This window comes from Podarcis tiliguerta, assembly GCF_965153285.1.
Source record: "Podarcis tiliguerta genome assembly, chromosome: 11".
NCBI classification, from domain to species: domain Eukaryota; kingdom Metazoa; phylum Chordata; class Lepidosauria; order Squamata; family Lacertidae; genus Podarcis; species Podarcis tiliguerta.
In genome coordinates, this window is record NC_139544.1 from 59,000,717 (window position 1) to 59,020,994 (window position 20,278).

General features: G+C 43.3%; 1 protein-coding gene across 14 annotated transcripts in view; it reads left to right on the plus strand.

Moving 5' to 3' along the window:
* The first annotated feature begins 9,372 nt into the window (after nt 1-9,372).
* CELF4 (CUGBP Elav-like family member 4) overlaps nt 9,373-20,278 on the plus strand; it is a 799,988-nt gene continuing 789,082 nt past the window's right edge. For 3 of the 14 annotated variants that reach the window (XM_083402968.1, XM_083402973.1, XM_083402969.1), the window contains exon 1: nt 9,605-9,974. In XM_083402968.1, the coding sequence (XP_083259094.1) occupies nt 9,695-9,974 (280 nt within the window). In that variant the 5' untranslated portion in view covers nt 9,605-9,694. Of the gene's footprint in view, nt 9,975-20,278 lie in introns of all 14 variants that reach the window. The other 11 variants (XR_014502794.1, XM_083402966.1, XM_083402978.1 and 8 more) reach the window with 7 other exon arrangements.

The following is a 20,278-nucleotide window of genomic DNA, read 5'->3' on the forward strand; positions in this document are numbered from 1 at the left end:
GGAAGCACCACACATGAACAGTGGTGGCAGAAAACCATTGCATTCTGAATCTGGGATGGCTGAACTGCAACACGGCCAGTGTTCTTGCTGTGCCCCAGATTACTTCCTCTTCCCTCTGAATTTATACATGCTTTGCAAACAAACAAATAAACACAAAGCCATTTGAGTATTCGTCTACATTGTCTTCTTGTACCCAGAGGCAGAGCTAGCTGCTCCGCACATGTGGGGGCAGGGCTAATAATAATAATAATAATAATAATAATAATAATAATAATAATTTATTATTTATACCCCGCCCATCTGGCTGGGTTTCCCCAGCCACTTTGGGCGGCTTCCAACCAAATATTAAAAACAATACAGCATCAGACATTAAAAACTTCCCTAAACAGGGCCGCCTTCAGTTGTCTTTTAAAAGTACAATAGTTGTTTATTGCCTTGACATCTGCTGGGAGGGCATTCCACAGGGCAGGTGCCACCACCGAGAAGGCCCTCTGCCTGGTTCCCTGTAACTTGGCTTCTCGCAGTGAGGGAACCGCCAGAAGGCCCTTGGCGCTGGATCTCAGTGTCCGGGCAGAATGATGGAGGTGGAGATGCTCCTTCAGGTATACAGGACCGAAGGTGGGGTGAGCATCCCAGGGGGGCACCCTCCACGGTGAGCAGCCCAGTGGGGCAGGGGGCGATGCCATCCCCCCTCAGGGATGACACCCTGAGTTCTCCACATTTCCATATCTGTGTGCCTTAAAATAAAAAGAAGTCCTCATCAGCATTTCATTGTGGATTTCTCCTAAAATACACATTTTTGTGTGCATTTTTTGCAAACAGTGTGCACATTTTTGCAGAGCAATTTCCCCTACTAGGGTGCATCCCCCCCCCTGTTATTTTCACTAAGCATTTCCATGCACATTTTACCCAAGCATATGCATTGATGCACACATGACTTAGCCAGTGAGCTGCGCTGCAAAAGCCAGTGAAAATTTCAAAGGGTGGTTTGGTACGTGTGCCGTTTTGGAAAGTGAGAATTCAGGTAGGTTTACCTTTCAATGCATACTGAACCAGATTTCTCCCCACCACCACCACACACAATCACTGTTTGAAAGGCAATAATTTGCCCGATCTGAGCATTTGCGGGAACGCATTTCTACTCCGCCAAAACAGGAGCATCAAAACAGGGGAGAGAATTTCCAGTGCAGCTCTAAAAGCAAAAAGAAAACAATACATCAGTACAAAACCCAGCTAGCTCATGCCTGGTTTCCAAAACGGCAGCCCAAATAGAATTGTTTTACAATGCTTCTGAAAGAGGCGAGGGTTTTGGCAGACTTCCAAGGGAAGATGGTTCCACAAGGGAGGGGTGGCCAGCGAGAACACCGATCAGCATGCCCTTGGCTGAGGATGCCTCCCCCGATGTCCGAACATGGCACACAAACAACATTGTTAAGAAAATGCTCCTGGCTCCTTTCCTTCTGCCTATTCACCCCCCTTGGTAATATTGTTTGTTAGCAGTTCAATTATATCTGTTTTAAAGGCTGCTGTCCTGTGCACACTTGCCTTGGAGCAAAGTCTCGTTGAACTCAGTGGAATTTACTTCTGCACAGACGTGCCTAGGATCAGGTGCCAAAATCACAAATTCGTCCATGCACATTATGCTCCTGTTGGATATAGAAAAATAATTGTGCTATCTGTTTGCTTGGTTGCGGATGTATTTGAAAGAGTGCCTTATCCCCTATAGACCCATTAAGTCACTATGGTCTGCGGGACAGCTTCTGAAAGCACCAGATATACCAGAAGCCCACTTCACAGGAACTCAGAGCAGGGCTTTCTGTGTGGCTGCTCCTATTCTGTTGAACAGCATCCCTGCCAAGATACGGTAGGAGTCTGCTATTTGCACTTTCTGGAAACAGTTGCTTCCTGCCAAGATGGCTATGCTCTGCATCCGCAGCTGGAGATGGATGAGAGGTGTCAGAACTGAGTTCCAGCAAGTTGTGGCTGGGGGAAAAAGCCCTGGACTCGAATGACCACTGGTCTGATCCAGCAGACACTTCTTATGTTCTTAATTGAATACATTTTTGCTCTGACAAGTTTTCACAGCTGGAAGAACGAGTCTCTGCAATGTGTGTCTATTTTGGATTGCTTTTTAAAAAACATATAGATTTGCTGCTTGCTGTGTTGTTTTAAACTGTTTTTCGCTATTGTGCATCATATTGAGATGCATGTGTGGAAGTTTCACAATTTCTCCAGGCCTTATATCATCACAAGCAATCTCAGGGTGGGTCACATAATGATACAAAGGAAATCCACACAATGTGATAAATCAATGAAACATGAACAGCGTAAAACTTTACACTCGCTGAATCTGTTTCTTTGTAAGAATAAAACCAGGTGACTCGACATCGCAAACCCCATCCACACCGTAAGGACACAAGATCAGGCCAATGACCCCTCTTGTCCAGCATCCTGTTATCACAGGAGCCAACCAGATGCTCATTATGCAAAGCCCACCAGCAGGACCCGAGGACGACAGCACTTTTTCCACCTGCGATTCCCAGCACCTGATTTTCAAAGACTATTGCCTCCATCACTGAAAGTAGAACTTAGCCCACTTTGGCTAGTAGCCAATGGGACCTAATTCATTCTGGGTTCTTCATGGAATCAGAAAAGCTTTGATTTGGGTCAAGTAACAAGGAGGTTGCAGACCCTTTATCAGTTGCAATTCTAGGGAACTACTCAGGAGCCAGGACTGCCTAGGAAGGTAAAGGACTCTCCTTCATTGGAGGTTTTTAAACAGAGTTTGGATGGTCATCTTTCAGGAAGTCTTTAGCTGTGACCTGCATTGAAGGGTGTTGGACTAGATGACCCTGAAGAAGAAGTCCCTTCCAACACTACAATGTTGTGATTCTGTTATTCTACGTTCAGGAGCATAACTTAGGCTGGGGACCATGCTTGTGTGTCCTTCTCAGTACTTGGAAATCTTTGTGCAAATGAGGCAGGGTAAGGGAGTAAAGGGACCCCTGACCATTAGCTCCAGTTGTGGCCGACTCTGGGGTTGCGGTGCTCATCTCGCTTTATTGGCCAAGGGAGCCGGCATACAACTTCCGGGTCATGTGGCCAGCATGACTAAGCCGCTTCTGGAGAACCAGAGCTGTGCACGGAAACACCGTTTACCTTCCCGCTGGAGCAGTACCTATTTATCTACTTGCACTCTGACGTGCTTTCGAACTGCTAGGTTGGCAGGAGCAGGGACCGAGCAATGGGACCTCACCCCATCGTGGGGATTCGAACTGCCGACCTTCTGATCGGCAAGTCCTAGGCTCTGTGGTTTAACCCACAGCGCCACAGGGATATTTCCTATATAAGTGTGGATGAGAGTTCATATCCCTCTGACTTTATTCATAGATAGAAGGCTGATGAAAAATAATTTAATAAAAAATAATAATAATACACATAGTAATACAGTACATGGTTAAACAAGGATGGGATGAAAGTACAAGAATAACACATTTACTACACCCACTTCTAGTCCTCACTATGATTTAGCTGTGTATGGTGCTGAGCTGAAGTTATTGGCCAGCATTATTGGCCAGCTTCAGATTCTGTACCACAGCAAACTTTTGTGTGTGGTAGAAATCTGTTGAATGTGAAATATATACATTAGTTCAACTGATAGGCTCAGATAGAGGATTTTTGTCATTTTGATTTTTCAGCCTAAATATCAATTACTAACAAGCATGGAATGGCAATATCTTCAATCACAACATTTGCTGGTGTCTATTCATTGCTCAACTGCTTCAAGCATCTCCTGAATTCTTGGAGGGTATCATTGGATCCTTACAGAGAGCTAGACTTATAGTTCTGGTATATAAATACACAATGGATCTTTTTAAGGTTCAGAAACCTGGAGAGGTTTGGAATAGGGGATTAGAATGTCTTAAACAGCTTAAACAATGAGAGTTTTCCTTGTGAAGAGAAAGTACTGGGAACTTCTTCCCTTTTTTGCAATATCTACCTGTTAACGGGCATAAAGGTTCAGCAAGCAGGACAGAAACGAACTCCCAAACAGTGTTAGCCTCAAAACAGCAGCTATCAATCAATTAGCACATGTTCTCAATTCCAGAACTCTAGAACTGTTTTCAATTTCCCAATCCAAAATGTGATTATTATATTTTTAGCCCGAGCTTTGAAGCTTGCATGGGTGTGGCCTCTTCTAAAATGGACTTGAAGAAGAAGAAGAAGAAGAAGAAGAAGAAGAAGAAGAAGAAGAAGAAGAAGAAATGATGCCCAGTGGGCCAGTAAGTTGCCCAGAACAAAAATTACACACCATGACGCAGAATTGTGAGCAGTGAGACACCATCTAGTTGAGTTGCTCTCAACTGCTGCCCCAAGTTGCAGCCCTTCCTTGCAATAGGCTTCCTAGCCTATCGCTTCCTCCCCCTTTTGCTTTTCAACAAACCAATTAGCCAAGAAAAAGGAAAGGAAGCTTAATGCAACTGCGGCGTGGAGGCAGATGGGGACATGGGGATGGGTTTATGTCACGGAGCCCTAAAATGACACTGGATTAGCTTTACTTCAACCTCACTGCACTGAACTGTCCTGGACAGTGCCTTGAGAGGATCATGCTCCTAGTCCTCATGAGAGAAACACCTGGGGCCAGCAGATACGATAGGATGGATAGGATGCAGAATTTGGAGCAATTAGTCAGTGGCAGGAATGCTTGTCCAGGGGAAAAATTTGTCCTCCCTCTAGGTACAGATATATTTCTGCTTACAGAAAGACTAGGCCAAAGTGTGACCCAAGCAGGGAGCAAGAACGTTTTGGAAAGGAGCTTGTGGAATACCATTCTGAAACACACTTCCAGTTTTCCTCTTTGGTTCTGCAGCCTCAGTCCCTTGTTCATACATATATCATTATTTTGTTGATACACTAACTTCCTCTTCTTCCTACCCTCAACATTCCTGCCTAGCTTAATAGAGCTGTGGCAAAGTATGCACTGTAGCAGGATAGGGCCCATCTGCACCTTACCTCCCTTTGGAGCTGTGCCAGGATCCACGTTTCACACCTTAAACATCCTACGCCAGAGAGCCAGGTGTCCACAATTTAGAAAAGCAGCATTTTTAACCAATTACATGAATCGTGAAGGTACTTCAATCACACAACAATGTGTCAATGGATCTTCCATCACCCCCCCTTCCAATGCCACACAGTTATTCTTGGAGGGGGGGGGGACACTGATGTACAAACAAAGGAAGATCTATCAAAATGCGTTTTGCAACTCAAAGACGCTAAGCAACTGCAAGTACATTTTCATAATTTGCTCTGCCTAGAGAATTAGATGGGGAGTGTTAAAAATGCAAAAAATCAACACCACTTACAAAACAGCATTTGAGTAAAAATGAAAATAAAAGAGTCTCATTGTGTATATGCATCTGCCTGCCTTTTTTTGGGGGGGGGGGTTATCACAGGACCTTTGAGGGGCTAAAGTCATGGAGTGCTGCTCTGATTTCATATAGGCTATATACACACAACTGGATGTTCAGGTTAGCACAGCTGCCTTTCTGCAGACAAACTCTGATTGCTTTGTTCCATGATAGTTGTTTGGGTTTTGGGGGGTTTTTTTGTGTCATGTTTTAAAACAGTGGACATCCATAATTACTAGTGCTCATTTCTTTCTTCAAATGCTTCCTGACAGTGGAAAACTATTAGAACACATGGCGGAAATGATCAAAAGAGTATTTCCAGAATCAAATGACTCTTTCCATCAGCCTCCTTTTTTCCCCAGTTGCTGTCCAGCTAGAATAGCAGGTGCCTTGAGCACATATACAGGAGATGGAGACCTTGGGGGGAAAAAGTGTTTAGCATTCGTTCATTTTACCGGCCAATGGCTAGCTTCTAGTTTCACCAGTTGTTTGTTCTCCTGAGTTTAAGATCATTCATTCCAAAGGTCTCCCTTTCCTGTTCCGCATATATTTTCTTTGCACCACGGAAAACAAAGTTATCCTCTTTATTTCAGCCAGCAAAATGAACACATATTCTCCCCCTTCCTAATTTAAGTGCCTAGGATCAAACGCAGATTGATGCAGGCGAGAACAACAACAACAAAATGACCAAACAGTAAAAGTGGAAAATCTCTGTGTGGAATGTGATTGCTACACCTGTTGTGTAGTAAAAAAATAAATAAGTCCCATTATCGTTTAGCAGGATATAGCAGATGACCAAATTACCCCAGAATGAATGAACATCCCCCAAGTTGGTCATGTGGGCACTCTGAGAATTTGTAACCTTTTCAATTTTCTGCAATTACTGGTCACTAGACACTTTATGTCACTGCCTTGCATTATTACAAATCACCTTCCAAAAAGGCACTTGCACACTGGAAATAATAGACACAGAGATATGTACGGACACACAATGCACAAGCCATTTGCGAAATATACAGAGATACCCCCCATATCCGGTTAAAAAGAAAAGGGAACTAATGACTCTTGCCTGGTTTACTTCCCTTCTAAAGTCTGTTATTTATATCTGAGTTAACAAAAACTTTTTTTATATACTGTGGCTGCTTTGCTGCATAGATAGTTCTTGAGAGCTTTCATGCACACCTTAAACTAGTGTCCACAATTTACCAAAGGTAAGTCATAATCTACCCAAAGGAACTGCAGCCTACCCCTAGCATAACCTGGGAGTAGCTGCTAAGTATTCCCGAGCAAAACCAATTTAAGCACTGCACAGAAACCAGTATGTGCACAGAATCTCCACATGTATGCTCAAAAATGCAACCTGGGTCATGAAAGGTTGGGTCCCTATAGAAACTGTGTGTTTGTGCTGTAAGCAAATTGGCCATTAAACCCCAGGGCTCCCTTACAGATACCTGCCAGATTCATGGAAAGTTGTATTTTCATGCCCTGCTTGCTATCCACAAAATTGACAAGGGTGCTAGGGTCTTTTCTCTCTGCGAGGCCCATGTGCCTGCAAACTTTCAGCCCAAATGTCACTATAAGATCAAGCTGAACTCTTCCTCTGCCTCATCACACCCCAGTTAGGTATGGTTTTCAGTCCAGGACAATTTAAGGCATCATAGACCTCTCCATGACTTTGTTTTCTTTTTAAAGGCAAGCATATTAAAGGAACGTGCATATATCAATAGGACATTTGAAAACAAACATTTCATCAACACACCATCGCCTAAGCAAGTTTACTTGTGAGTCCCATGGGGGTCTGTGAGGCTTGCTCCCACGTAAGTGTGCAAAAGGACTATCAGCCTTAGCCTTCCACAATACTGCCCCTTCTGTTTAAAGTAATGCACTCCTAGTCCTTCTCATCAACTGCCCCCCCCCCTCCTCATTGATATAATGTACACTGGTGTACAAGGAACCGAGATTATATTCTTATGAAACATACGGCTGGAAAAATGAGAGTTGATTTAAATATGATTTAAAAGCAAGACCTTGTCTCTCTCTCCTAATGGATGCATCACTTTAATTAACCATCCCCCCCAAACCATGTGCACACACACACACACACACACACACATGTATACCTGTAACTCATGCTAACGCTTCATGCCTCTGATGAAGTGGACTGTAGCCCACAGAAGCTGGTGCCACAATAAATCTGCGAGCTTTTAAGGTGTCCCAAGACTCTTTCTCGTCGTTTTTGTTGCAAGATACTGAGACAGCGACCTGTCTGGAAATTGTCACTTGAACCATTTATTTTTAAAAAAAGAAAAAGTAAAAGAAAAGAAAAGAATCCCTCCCTACCTCAAAAGCTGCAGGCAGGTACCTTAAATCAATATCCGAAATGCATTTAATGAATTCAGATAAACCCCCTGCCAATGTTCATAAATTTGTTTAGGAAAGTGGATGCTTTCTGCAGCTCGTTTATGAACGAGAAGATAATCCACTTGAAAATATTGTGTGTGCATATATATATATATATATATATAATCTAGAACAAAACAACTAATCAACATTTATATATAGATCTCTCTCTCTCTCTCTCTCTCTGTCTAAACAGAGTAACTTGCAGGCTGCAAAAGCTCTCCTTTCTCAGCACACTCGTATTTTCCCTGCCTCTAGTAGAAGCTTATGCCACCAGATGTTTCTGCGAGATTTCATTTAAAGCTAAGAAAAATTGCTTTGAGCTACATGTTGTATTTTTTTTTAATCCGATGCCTGCTTCTCCCTCCCCGCCCCCCCCCCCAAAATAACAACAGTGAGGAAGGAGGACGGTGGGTTGGAGCGGGAGGGGGGGGGGGAGATCCTACTTCTTTTATTACAGTGTGACTTAATTAAGTATAATGCATTGTTCCTATAAACATTTAAGAAACCTGGTGCCTACTGCGAGAGCGGAGCGAAAATGTTTACTCGCCTATCAATGAGCAAAATAAAAAAACCCCAAGAAACTGCACCGAGACGGTTCAGGGTAGAATTTTTACCTTTTATAAGGAAAGGAGCCCCGCTGTAATACAGCCTCGTTCCCCCCCTCCCTCAAATCACCCTCTTATAGCCGAGGAAAAAAATGCCAAGCTAATTTGAAGGAAAAATAATTAACAGCCCAGACAGAATTGGAAACACAGACACAAATGGAGATAGCTAAGACACGGATAATAACAATCACCACTTTCACTATCATATCACCACCACAACAAGAAAAGACCTCTGATGTCCAGGTTGCCTTCATATCTGTAGTTCTTTTATTAGCAATGTTTTAGGAGAGAGAGGATACTAAAAAATAAAAAATAAAAATTAGAGAGAGAGATTTAAATAGTTTTAAAAAACAAAAAAAAATTCGCCAGCACAACCTCGTTTTATTTGGGCTATTTTGTTTTCTTTCTCTCTCTCTCTGCTTTTCCTTCTCAAACAAAAGGCTTTCTTTTTTCCTAGCCATTACTGGAAGGAAAAGTCGAGATGGTTGGGTTTGCAGAAGCTGGAAAATAAGAATAAGGATAATATATTTTTCTAAAAAATAAAAAATAAAATAAGAAATGCAAGAAGAAGGGGGAGCGGCCCTACCCCCCATAAAAAAATATTAAGGAAAAAAAATTACGAAAAATCGCTTGGCTTCTGCAAAATGCAACCGCTCCCCGTTTGCTCGGTTACCACAATAGACATTGACTCTTTCTCTCTCTCTCTCAAAGAACCATGCGCCTGACGCTATTTATAGCCAAGGCAAGGACTGGAATCTACCACTGGGCAGGCAGACGGGGGTGGGGGTGGGGTGGGGGTGAAGTGGGAGGAGGGGCGAGGGGGTTCGGTGGAACCAAAGCGAAAGAAAGTGCCCCTCCAGCCCCCACCCGCCTCCCCCCCGGTCTCCATCCCTCCCCACCCCCGCGCGCGCCTCTCCCCCTCCCTCCCGCCCCCTACCCCCCAGCCTCACTGGCATTTTGAACCGATCCAGCCTGTTTAAACGGAAAGGACAGAGATCCTGGCTGTTCAATGTATTAAAAAAAATCAGTTCAGACCTAGAGAGCGAGAGCGAGAGCGGAGAGAGAGAGAGAGAGAGAGAGAGAGAGAGAGAGAGAGAGAGAGAGGGTGGAGTGAATGTGTGTGAGAGAGTGTGCGTGTGTGTGTGTGTTCCTGTGTGAGAGTGTGTATGTGTGCGAGAGAGAGAGGGAGTGTGTGTGAGAGAGAGAAAGAGGGAGCGGGAGAGAGGAACAGAGGAAGCGAGGGGGGGTGGGAAAAAAAGGAAAAGAAGATTTTTCTCTATGTATATAAAGATGGCCACGTTAGCAAACGGACAAGCAGACAATCCCAGCCTCAGTAGCAACCACACTAACCCCAACACCAACGGGCACATGAACGGATTAAATCACAGTCCAGGGAACACATCCACCATTCCCATGAAGGACCACGATGCCATCAAGCTCTTTATTGGGCAAATCCCTCGCAACCTGGACGAGAAGGACCTGAAACCTCTCTTTGAAGAGTTCGGAAAGATCTATGAACTGACGGTGCTGAAGGACAGGTTTACTGGCATGCACAAAGGTGAGGTCCGCTTCTTAACTTTCGCCCTTATTCGCAGGGGCTTGGAGGAGGGGAGAGTCCGGGGAAGGAGGTGGTGCTGGTGGGGGGCAGATCCTGCTAGGTTGGAAGCCCATAAAGAGAGGAGGTGGGGGGTGGTGGAAGGCTGATCTCTTATAGATCCGACTGATCTCCAGGGTGGGGGAAGTTTAAACACAAATGTAGCTAGCAAGAGCCCACCAGGGAAACGAAGGGAGGGACCGCAACTCTCCATAAGGGTGTATGGGAAACGATGGACGGAGCTGTCCAGCGGCTCGTGGTGCTGAAACGGGCTGCTGCTATTTGGGTTGCGCGGACTCTGCCCAAGCACAGAGGCGTTGGGTAGGTGGGTGGACGGGAAGGAAGCGGAGAAAGGGAGGTGATGGTTATTTTGCAGCCGGTCCCAGACCAGACAACGGCGGACCCTAGAAGAGAGGGGAAATTAATAGGGCGGGGGGGGGGGGAGGAAGAGAGCGAAGGAACGGGTGTTAGGATTTTCTGCTCTTTTGCTAAGAAGTCCTCACCGTGGAATCCCAAAGAAGAAAGAAATCGGCAATGTTGTGTGTCTCTGTATACTTAGCCAGCTAGATAAAGAGAGGAGAATTACTGAGAGGGGAGAAGAGGTTTTTAGCGATGCATCCGGAGCGAAGCATGTGTGGGCTGTTCAGGCATCCACTTCTGGAGACGGGGGTGTGGGGGTATACTTCATTGGGTCAGCAGCGGAGAGGGGAGCTCAGGAACTTTTTAATGACGGTGATCAGAGTTTCCTTTTTTGAGGGGAGGGATGGAGTAGGGGGAAAACAGTGCTGTGGAACCCGTCTGCTCCCTTCTTCGGCTGAAACCTTCCTTCTTGTTTTCCTCACTCGCGGGGGTTTGGGGTGGAAGTCCACTAGCGTTTCCCTTCTCCTTTCTTCCACTCGGGTTTCCCCTGCAATGCTTCGGTGTGTAGTTTAAAGACCACAAAAGGGGAGGAAGTGTATGTTTGTTTGGGGGGGTGGGGAGTGAGGAGAGGGCTTGCGAAAGGCATGCCAGTGTATCGATCGCGTTGCCTGAAAAGTGGGACTGAAGTGAATAAGTTGGATGCGATTGACCTAAAGGACTGGTTTAGGCATAAGCAAGTAGATAAAGTCTGGCGGCGGAAGAACTGCTTTGCTCTACTCGGGGTTTTCTCTGTTTGCCTTTCTCTTATGGGTTTGCCTTCCTACTTCTCTGTTCAGAAGAGGTAATAAAAGTAATAGTGATAGTAATAATGTAGAATACTTCAATAAGGGAGAACCAAAATGTGGAAGAAGTGCATGGGGCTGGGCTAGGGATCTAGCCGCCAGATTTCCCTTCCCACTTCAAATCCCAGAAAAAAATGCTTCCCAACGTGCTAAGCCAGCCGTGTGTGTCCAGCAGTAAATCTTCAAAAAGTTAATGGCACGTTTTGAATCCCCCCTCATGCCCCCAATCCGCTAGGGGATGGTTATGCAAATAGAAAGTTATTTTTAAAAGAGGAAGAGTTGATGTTGCAAAGGGGTGGGGGAAGGGAAAGGGAGAGAGTATGCTGCACAGGAGAAACTCTGGGGGTGGCAACTGACAACTGCCTTTCTTTCCTTCACTACAGCCACCCCCCCCCCTCCTCTGCAGTCACTACAAACCAGAATCTTATTTTGCCATCCATTCACGCTTTCTGGAAGGTGGGGTTCTTGAGGCTTAATAAGAGAGGTGTAGATTTGATGGGTAGCTTCATCCCCTTTGGGCGATGTCTGTTGTTGTTTTTTGGGTGGTGGTTGTTCTCCACTACCATCAATGCACGGAAAGTTTATAAAGCTTTTCTAAGTAAATACAAATTCTACATCAGGAGATTACTTGAAAGGGAAAAAAGAAGGAGAAGGATGTGTGTGTAATTCAAGGATCTTTTTATTATTTAATGCTTGGCTCATGGCTCTTTATTTTCATTTAAGAGAGCACACATGTACACACATATTATAATTATGACAAAGAGTCCTGAACAGATGAAAGTCCAATAGATAATACCTGTCCTATTTTGTCTAGGTCTGGGAAGCCAGATGTTAACATTTTAACGATGAAGGAGGTTTCTTGAATCATTTATTTAGCATGATTTTAGTTTTAAGCTATTTTATTGTGTGCTTCGTGTAACCCACCCAGACCTCAAGGGATAGGATGTGTCAGAGAAACTAGCTAAATGGGCTTTGTTAGAATCCAGAAAACTTGCGCCTCTTTCATTCAGTGAATCTCCACCCCACTCTCCCCGTTAAGCGTTTGCCTTCCCTGGCTTGCTTAGTTTTAGGGCAGAGTCTTGCTCAAGGCATGCTTAACTTTCACTCCTCGGCATCTTACTGTATTTCAAGGTGAATCGTAAGGACTGTCCAAGTGTCAAGGTATAAGCCCTTCAGGCCAATTTGCATAAGTACAAGCTTGTTTAGTAACCAGGTTCATTTTTTAATCTCTCAGAGCAGCGAGGGGAACGTACAGCAGCCAACCCAACCCAATCCCTCTCATTATTCATATGGCACGGCAGGAGGATTTACTGTGGTTTCCAAAGGCACCCAGGGCTGAAACTCCTGGCCTGATTTAGCCCATCTGAGAAGAGTCCTCTGTGATGTTACAGATTTGCTCACTAATCCTGATAAAAATGTGCCTTTGGCTACCTAGTGTGTGTTGGGGGGGGGGGGGGGAGGAATTGCTTGTCACTGCTGGTTAATTAGTGGAAAGTCAAAAAGCATGACAGGGCTTGGAGAAATAGGATCATATTTATCTTACCATTTCCCCTTGCCTCCCTCTTTTCATGACTGCATTTAAATCAGAAACTAATGCAACCATAAGAATTCATACATTTTCCTTCCTTCGTCTGCTCTGGTTCCTATACCATTCTCTGCTCATTCACATCCTGTAGTGGGAAGAAAATGCTTTCCATAGGTGAGGCAGGGACAAATACCTCTAGCGGTACTTATTTGCAGACCTTCCTAGGCAGGTATGTCTCTCACTGAAATAGCTTATGGAATGATTGAGAGAAGTGGCTTTGTTTATGAAGCCTGCCACGAACCTCTAAACATCGTATTAGACTACAGTCACTTATTCAGGGCAGGTAAGTGTGCTGAAATCCACCGAGTTACTTCAGAGTGCAATGTTGTAGCTGTGTTTGTGTGAGAACGCACACACACCGTTGGGTTTTGTTGTGCCTTGGCTAAAAGGTCTCATATAGATAGTTTGCCGTGCAATCAAACAGATCCTCTTAGAAGGAAGCCCAATTGAGTTCAACAGGGCTTGCTCCTAGATTAGAAGGGACTCTGTCCACTTCCTGGGGAGTAAGTCCCATTGTCAGTAGCACAGTAAGAGAGAAAGAAATGGGCATAACTAGTTTAAAGATACACAGAAAAACTCCCACCAGAGATTTGTCCTTCTCATTCAGGTTCTAAGAAGGTGAAATGAAATTTAAGATCTGGTAGTTCTATGCAAATTCCAGATAAAATATAATCTGTGTGTCAACTGCTGATTCGGCTTAGATCGGTATAGCGCTGTACTCTTTTTCCTTTTGTTTTTTTTGAGGGGGCAGGAAAGTACTTGAGGAAGTTAGCCCCTGCAGGGATTTTGTTCACAGTTTATCTAGATCATTGACAGGCAGACGTCTTGGCAGCTCAAACCATCCCACCCATTTTTGCAACATATACAAACATACAAAGCGAGTTAGCTAATCAGACGCACTGACAACAAATTCATTCACAACTCCCCCACCCAATTCACGCTTAGCAGAGGCATCTGTTTTAGGTCTGAGTTACTCAGAGGCATAAAGGTTAGTGCTCTCAGGACAGACATATTATAATGCGTTATCTTTGGAAATAATTTAAGGCCAATTAAGTGGCATTTAAGCCTAATATTTATAAATGAATGAAATCAAAACAGGACCATCCCAAGTGGTTTTCAATAGTATTTCTTCCTATCCATGCTTGATTCGTAACCAAGGCCCGCAGTGCGTTTTTAACTGGGATATACCATCTTTTTTCGATGGTCCTTAGGAAGTCAGGCTAGATCTGGTAGTGAGATTTAGCAAACACAAACACACAGGCACAGGGTTTAATGGGCTTTTAAAAGCAGAGTTGTGAGAAGGATCATAAGCATTGAGGACTCCATTACCCTGAAAGATAGGGTGTCCTTTCAAGTCTCATCTGAGCAATGCAGCTCATGGAAAATTGTTACTATCCATCACCAAGATGGTGGGGTGCGTGTCTCCCCCACCCCCACTATAAAAGGCCAAACCTTTTCATTCAGTACATATACATAGCTAAAAAGAGGTAATATGGGGGAGAATAGTTTATTTCAACTGTTGTCTGTTTCCCTTCTCAGAAACATAGGTCATTTTCGGAGTCGAAAACACCTGGTCTTATAAGTCCACAAATTACCCAATTCACAATAGTCTCTTTTATTAGAGAGAAGCCAGAGTGGGAGAGACAGATGTGAATTAAAGCTTTGTTCAACCTCAGTGCAATATCAGTTTTCAGGTTAGCTGTGAGATTTAGAAGTGCAATGATTGTTAAATTAAGATGCACTGTACGGAGCGATAAAAAAAGACTTGGGGAAATGAAAATGTACTCAGAAAGGGACACAGCTAAATACAGGTGTTGAATAAATGCCTCCATAATTGAAACATAAGGCTTGCGTGACTGAAAGCAACCTGCTTAGTCTTTAGTTGGGTTGTAATCCAGATCGAGTTTCAAAGAGGGAATACACATACGCACACAAAACAGCATCAAAGTGGGAGGGGGGTAGCATTCTACCTGCAGCCAAAAAGAACCAACTGTTAAACCAACAAACCACAGTGGGTTAGTTTTATGACAAAGAAATAATAATCCGTTTTCCTTCTCCAATCTCAATACCCATGAATGTGGAAGTATGTGGGTTTGTTTGTTTTTTAGAATGGCAAATGAAGAGCTTCCTTGCCTCACCCTGCCAAAAGTAAAACCTATTTGTGACAGTTTTCCAAATAAATGTTGTATTCTTACCCACCCTTGCATTAATCACTCTAGTAGTATTAAAGGCATCCTGGTGCATGCTGTGTGTGTTGTGTGTGTGTGTGTTTAAAGTTTCTACTTTAATGAACAGCTATCCCGTATTTTCTCCCTCACTTAAGACCTATTGGCACCATAGCAACTTTTCCCTTTTCTTGTGAGGAATCCTATTCGGAATAAGGGAATTTCCTTTAAAAAGGGGGAAACGTTGACAGCTATTCCTAGTTTGGAGATGAATTGAAGCATGTTCTCTCAGGTGTTTTATTTGGATACCATAAACATATTTTCTGACGCAGAGATGTGGAGAAATGCAAATTATTTTTTGTTATTCCACAATAGCCCACATTCCAATGCCTCTTATTGGCGGAAGAACATGGGCACGTCAGAGGAGACAGGTAGCAGGACAATTGCCTCCCTGTACCTTGAAGAGAACAAAGGAAAAGAAGGCATATTCAGACCAATGTAACAAGGGATGACAATTCTGATTGTGAAAATAAATACTTTAGAGACATAATCACTGCAGCAAATGGCTGCAGATGTTGGGCCTCTCGTGTCCTCGCACTTGGATATTGAGGAAGGGCTTGTTCCTATATAAATCTTCCCATTTAAGATAATCAGGGAGGCCATTCTTCAGGAGAGGTATCATCTAGGAGTTTAGGATTATGTCCTGATTTTACAAAACACTTTCTGTAGTGATATATGTAAATGCACAATCCTATTAGACTCCAGGATGAAAGATGGGGGTCTTTCTGTTTTAATCTAACTTGCTCCTGGGCTAATTTTAGTATAACAAGTCTCGGGCTGTTTTAATCACACTTCCTTTCTGTATTATTGATTTTTAATCTATCGTTTCCTCTTTTGAGGAGTTTACAAGGGGGGGGGGGAGTGTAACAAGAATAATGCAGAGAATACGAAGTATAAGAAAGTTTGCAGTGACTTACTCAACATTGCTGAAAGCTGTTGACACGCAGCAAAGTAGTCTCCATGGAAAGGGTGTGGGGGAGTTACCATACTTTTGTTGACTGTGGCAAAAAGTTGGTAAGAATTAGTTGGTAGTCCATTGAGAACTGGATAACACTGAGACAAGGGCAGTCCTGACGTCTGTGGAAGAAATAACAGGAACCCAGACCTGTTATTCATTGAAAGCTGCACTCATGTTTCCCAATGCTGGTTTGGAAGTGGTAGTTTGGAAGGCTGTGACGTCTTTTGCTTTTAGAAATTGAATGTGCTCCATGAATACTTATGCTTGCCCCACCAAGCAGAGAGGCTTATGACTCCAAAGCAGTTGAGCTAGAATCCCATATTTATCAGCTGAGAGCCAACAACAGTTTGGTAATCTTGGGGAATGGGTATATAATAATAATAATAATAATAATAATAATAATAATAATAATAATTTACTTGTACCCCGCCCATCTGGCTGGGTTTCCCCAGCCACTCTGGGCGGCTTCCAACAAAATACAATAGCCTATTAAACATTAAAAGCTTCCCTAAACAGGGCTGCCTTCAGATGTCTTCTAAAAGTCTGGTAGTTGTTTTTCTCTTTGACATCTGGTGGGAGGGAGTTCCACAGGGCGGGTGCTACTACCGATAAGGCCCTCCGCCTGGTTCCTTGTAACTTGGCTTCTCACAGCGAGGGAACCGCCAGAAGGCCCTCGGCGCTGGACCTCAGTGTCCAGTACATTCACTTCCAGTCATTGACTCCAGACAAACTGGAGGTATCTGTGAATTGTACCAGAGTTTAGATTTGAGATTTTACAGTTGCTTCATGTGGTCATGGTAAATGTTTCACATCCTACTACTTGTTGATTCTGGCTTAAGAGCTCATTTTCACAGATAGAGAAACCACTTTGTTCAGCCTTCATAGTGATGGACCTAGAGTTGCGAAGTGAATCTCAGCCTTGGTTCAGTCTACCAGAGGAAGTTGTGCAGCCACAAAGAGAGGGATCCAGGTTTCCATTATGGCCATTGGTTTCACTCTTGTGGTGCCACAAGCACATCCAGAAATTGCTGCTCACAAACTCAAATAAATTCCGCTATATATGTATGACATAATAACTCACACAAACCAAGACCATTCCCAATTCATGATGGCCTCAATCCATTAAGCATCAGTTGAGCTGCCTGTCTGGATCTTTCATTGCTCATAGACGAACGTGCATTGAATTGTGGTTTCCAGATGCCTTTTTACAAACAGATGTTTACTCTAACATCTGTTAGTGCCGCTTATTATAATTATTTGGATCAGGCTCCTGATTCTTTGGAAATCTTCTTTAAGGGGAACCAGAATTGTTTCTTGGATTCCTGTGTGGCCATTATTATTCTGGTTGTCACAGATCTTTAGGCATATTCAGGGCAGTGTTTGACAATAGCAAAGTCAAACTTTAACAGGGCCCAACAATTTATTTGTAGAAACTTCTCCTTTTAGAGATGCTGGTGCTGTGAATCTTCCAGGGCCAAGAACCTGTTTTATGCTTGGAACACCATTGTCCTGAAATGCTTTTTGTGCCCTTCTAAATGCCTCAAGATATTTCACCTGGACAGGCCAGATGAATCCACCTTGAATTTCACTTGCAACAGAAGTATGTAGTAACTCTGCGGCAACTGGTAAAGCTTACTTTTAGATTTGTGTCGTTGGCTAGACTGAAAGTTAAAAGAGGAAGGTGTTGCTTTGGTCTGGCTCAGCCGGGACCTTTTCCACCCAACTTTCATAGCCATACAAATATACAAAAATATGATTGGATGCTGTTCGAAGGGGAGGGGGAGTCTTAGACCCCTCCTCCCAAACACTGTTCCGCTTGCTTGCTGCCGCAGTGCCTGGCATGAGCTAAAGAAAGGGTGTCATTCTGGACTTCACATTTGTTTGTGTTTGTCATCTGGTGCCACTGCTGGGATGCAACTTGCGGGCGAATGCGGTTTTTTATTGTGCATTCATTATACACAACTGACATCTTCTCTGGGGTGGGGAGAGAGAGAAAGAGAGAGAGAGAGAGAGAGAGAGAGAGAGAGAGAGAGAGAAAGTCTTATTATTGCAGCTCCTTAAAATAAAGACGGATGACAACTCAAAGCCTCTTGAATAAAGTGCCCAACCGTATGTAGCGGCTAAAAATAAATCATAATCAGCTGGCAAAATGAATGGCGAGACATATAGATATAGACATTGTGTTAGGTTTGTCAAGACGGAGCAACCAAAATATATTGATCAAGGTGAGGGAGGAGGCAAAATGATAATGAACTGGACTCCAGCAAGATTTTAATTGACAATGACTCCCGTGAACCAGTTCTGGACAGTGTATATAAACTGACCACAATGCAACTTTATTGCAAGTTGCTCGCCTTTAATTAATTGTCTCCTTCGTTAAGACTGACTACAGATCAAAGGTTTTAAAGATACTTAGCAGGTTCTTAGTAACGAAGCCTTCAGATGCATTAGAAATATCCGACAGCTTGGCCAATGAGGCGTACCAATTTCGATCTACCTCATCGTTGTGCATTTATTCCTTCCTCTCTGCTTGAGCATGGACAACCTTTGCTTAAACTTTAACTATTTCCTAGGGTAGCCACCAGAGCCTTAGGTGAGGGTGGGGTGGTGAGGCTGCCACATCGTAGATGCCAGTTAAAGGCAATTCTGCAAAAGATTTCCCAGCAAAATTATCGGAAAGGAAATAGCACAGAAAATACATTTCTAAAATAAGGCAAACGAAGACAAATGTTGGTATTTGGAGCCATAACTTCATGTAACATCAGGATGCCCTTGCCTGTCTGGGTCTATAGCAACTTGTTTCAACTCTAAATCTACAAAAGGTTTATTAGCCAGGCTAATGTTGTTCCGATTAACTTCATATATATATATACTATTTAAAATGCATATAAGGAACTGCTCTTCGTTAGTGGAGATATGGTGCACCTATGCATGATTTTGCACATTTAGATATGGTACTTTTCATAGACAGAATCCCAGCAAATACAACTATGCGGCATGTGCAATAGGCAAACTTGCAGTTTAACAGTAAAAACTAGGGAATATATCAAAAATTGATAATTACATAAATATATCAAATTCACCCAGGTAGGAAACTGCAGGAAATTTTGGGTAAAGTTTTCTTCTTCTTCTTGGGCTCTGAAAAAGAGGCACTGCAAATCCCTGCAGATTTTACCCAAGCATTTAACACGTGAAATAATCTGTAGGTTGTGTGTCTTATACTGCAGGAACAATGGGAAAACAAAGTCACCCACAAAATACCTATCCAGACTCTACATACACTTAAATTACAAACGTGTGCCACATACAGACATAGTTTTGAGTGGGGGGGAAACACACACATAAGGGATGAAATATTTGTCTACATGTTACGGTGAATGTTCTAAATGTGGTGTCTGCCCTGTTTAGAACTGAAATTTGGGACATTGGCGTAATGAGAATAGGATTGTTCATATTCACATATGAATGCTTAAATCCATTAAAGTTTAGACAGTTGTCTCTCATCCTTTCCATGAAATGTTTATAAGTTTGCAAACTTCAAGCTTAAATCACGAATTAAGCTGGATTTAATACTGTTGAAGTTAGTTTTTGATCCCTGCATGCTCAAGAGCACACAGCCGGCTTCTTAAAACTAAATAGATTTTACATTATTTTTTTTACAATTATTTGTGATTGCTTGGGTACCGGACAACGCACGTTGTCATCTTTTAACATGATGTCACACTCGAAATAACACTCCTATATTAATGGATAATGATCCAAAATCCGTTCCTTTTTGCAGAACTGGAAGAGAACTCCTTTTCATTCCGGTAGTTTGCATGGAAGCTCCAGAAACATGAGAGAAAAACATGACTGTGTGTCCATAATGGGCACCTGTAGAGATATTAAAAAATGTAGATATGCAAAATATGCATATTGGCCCATAAAATATTTAAGAACTTTCACCCCCCTCACATGAGCATTAGTAGTATTCCAGGTACAGGTGCGTCCCGCTGGTGCTAAGGGATATGCAGCTATTTTGCTCCTTTCTGAAGCGGATTTTGCAGGCTTCGCTCTGTGCGAAAGTGGCAGGTGACTTGAAGGCTGCTGGAGAGCCTTACATGCCAAGTCGAATGTGATACGTAGCTGTTTGTTCATTATCCTAATTTAATGATACAGTCACACCTAATTAATCCATGTCTGGTTTCCTTGTGTGCTGTGTCTGGGTCCGGGGAAAAGGATAATTTCAAAGCTAGCCTGGCCGTTTTTACAGCGCTGTGGGTATCTGGACCTTTGTGTGAGGTTTTTGTCAGCAGCAG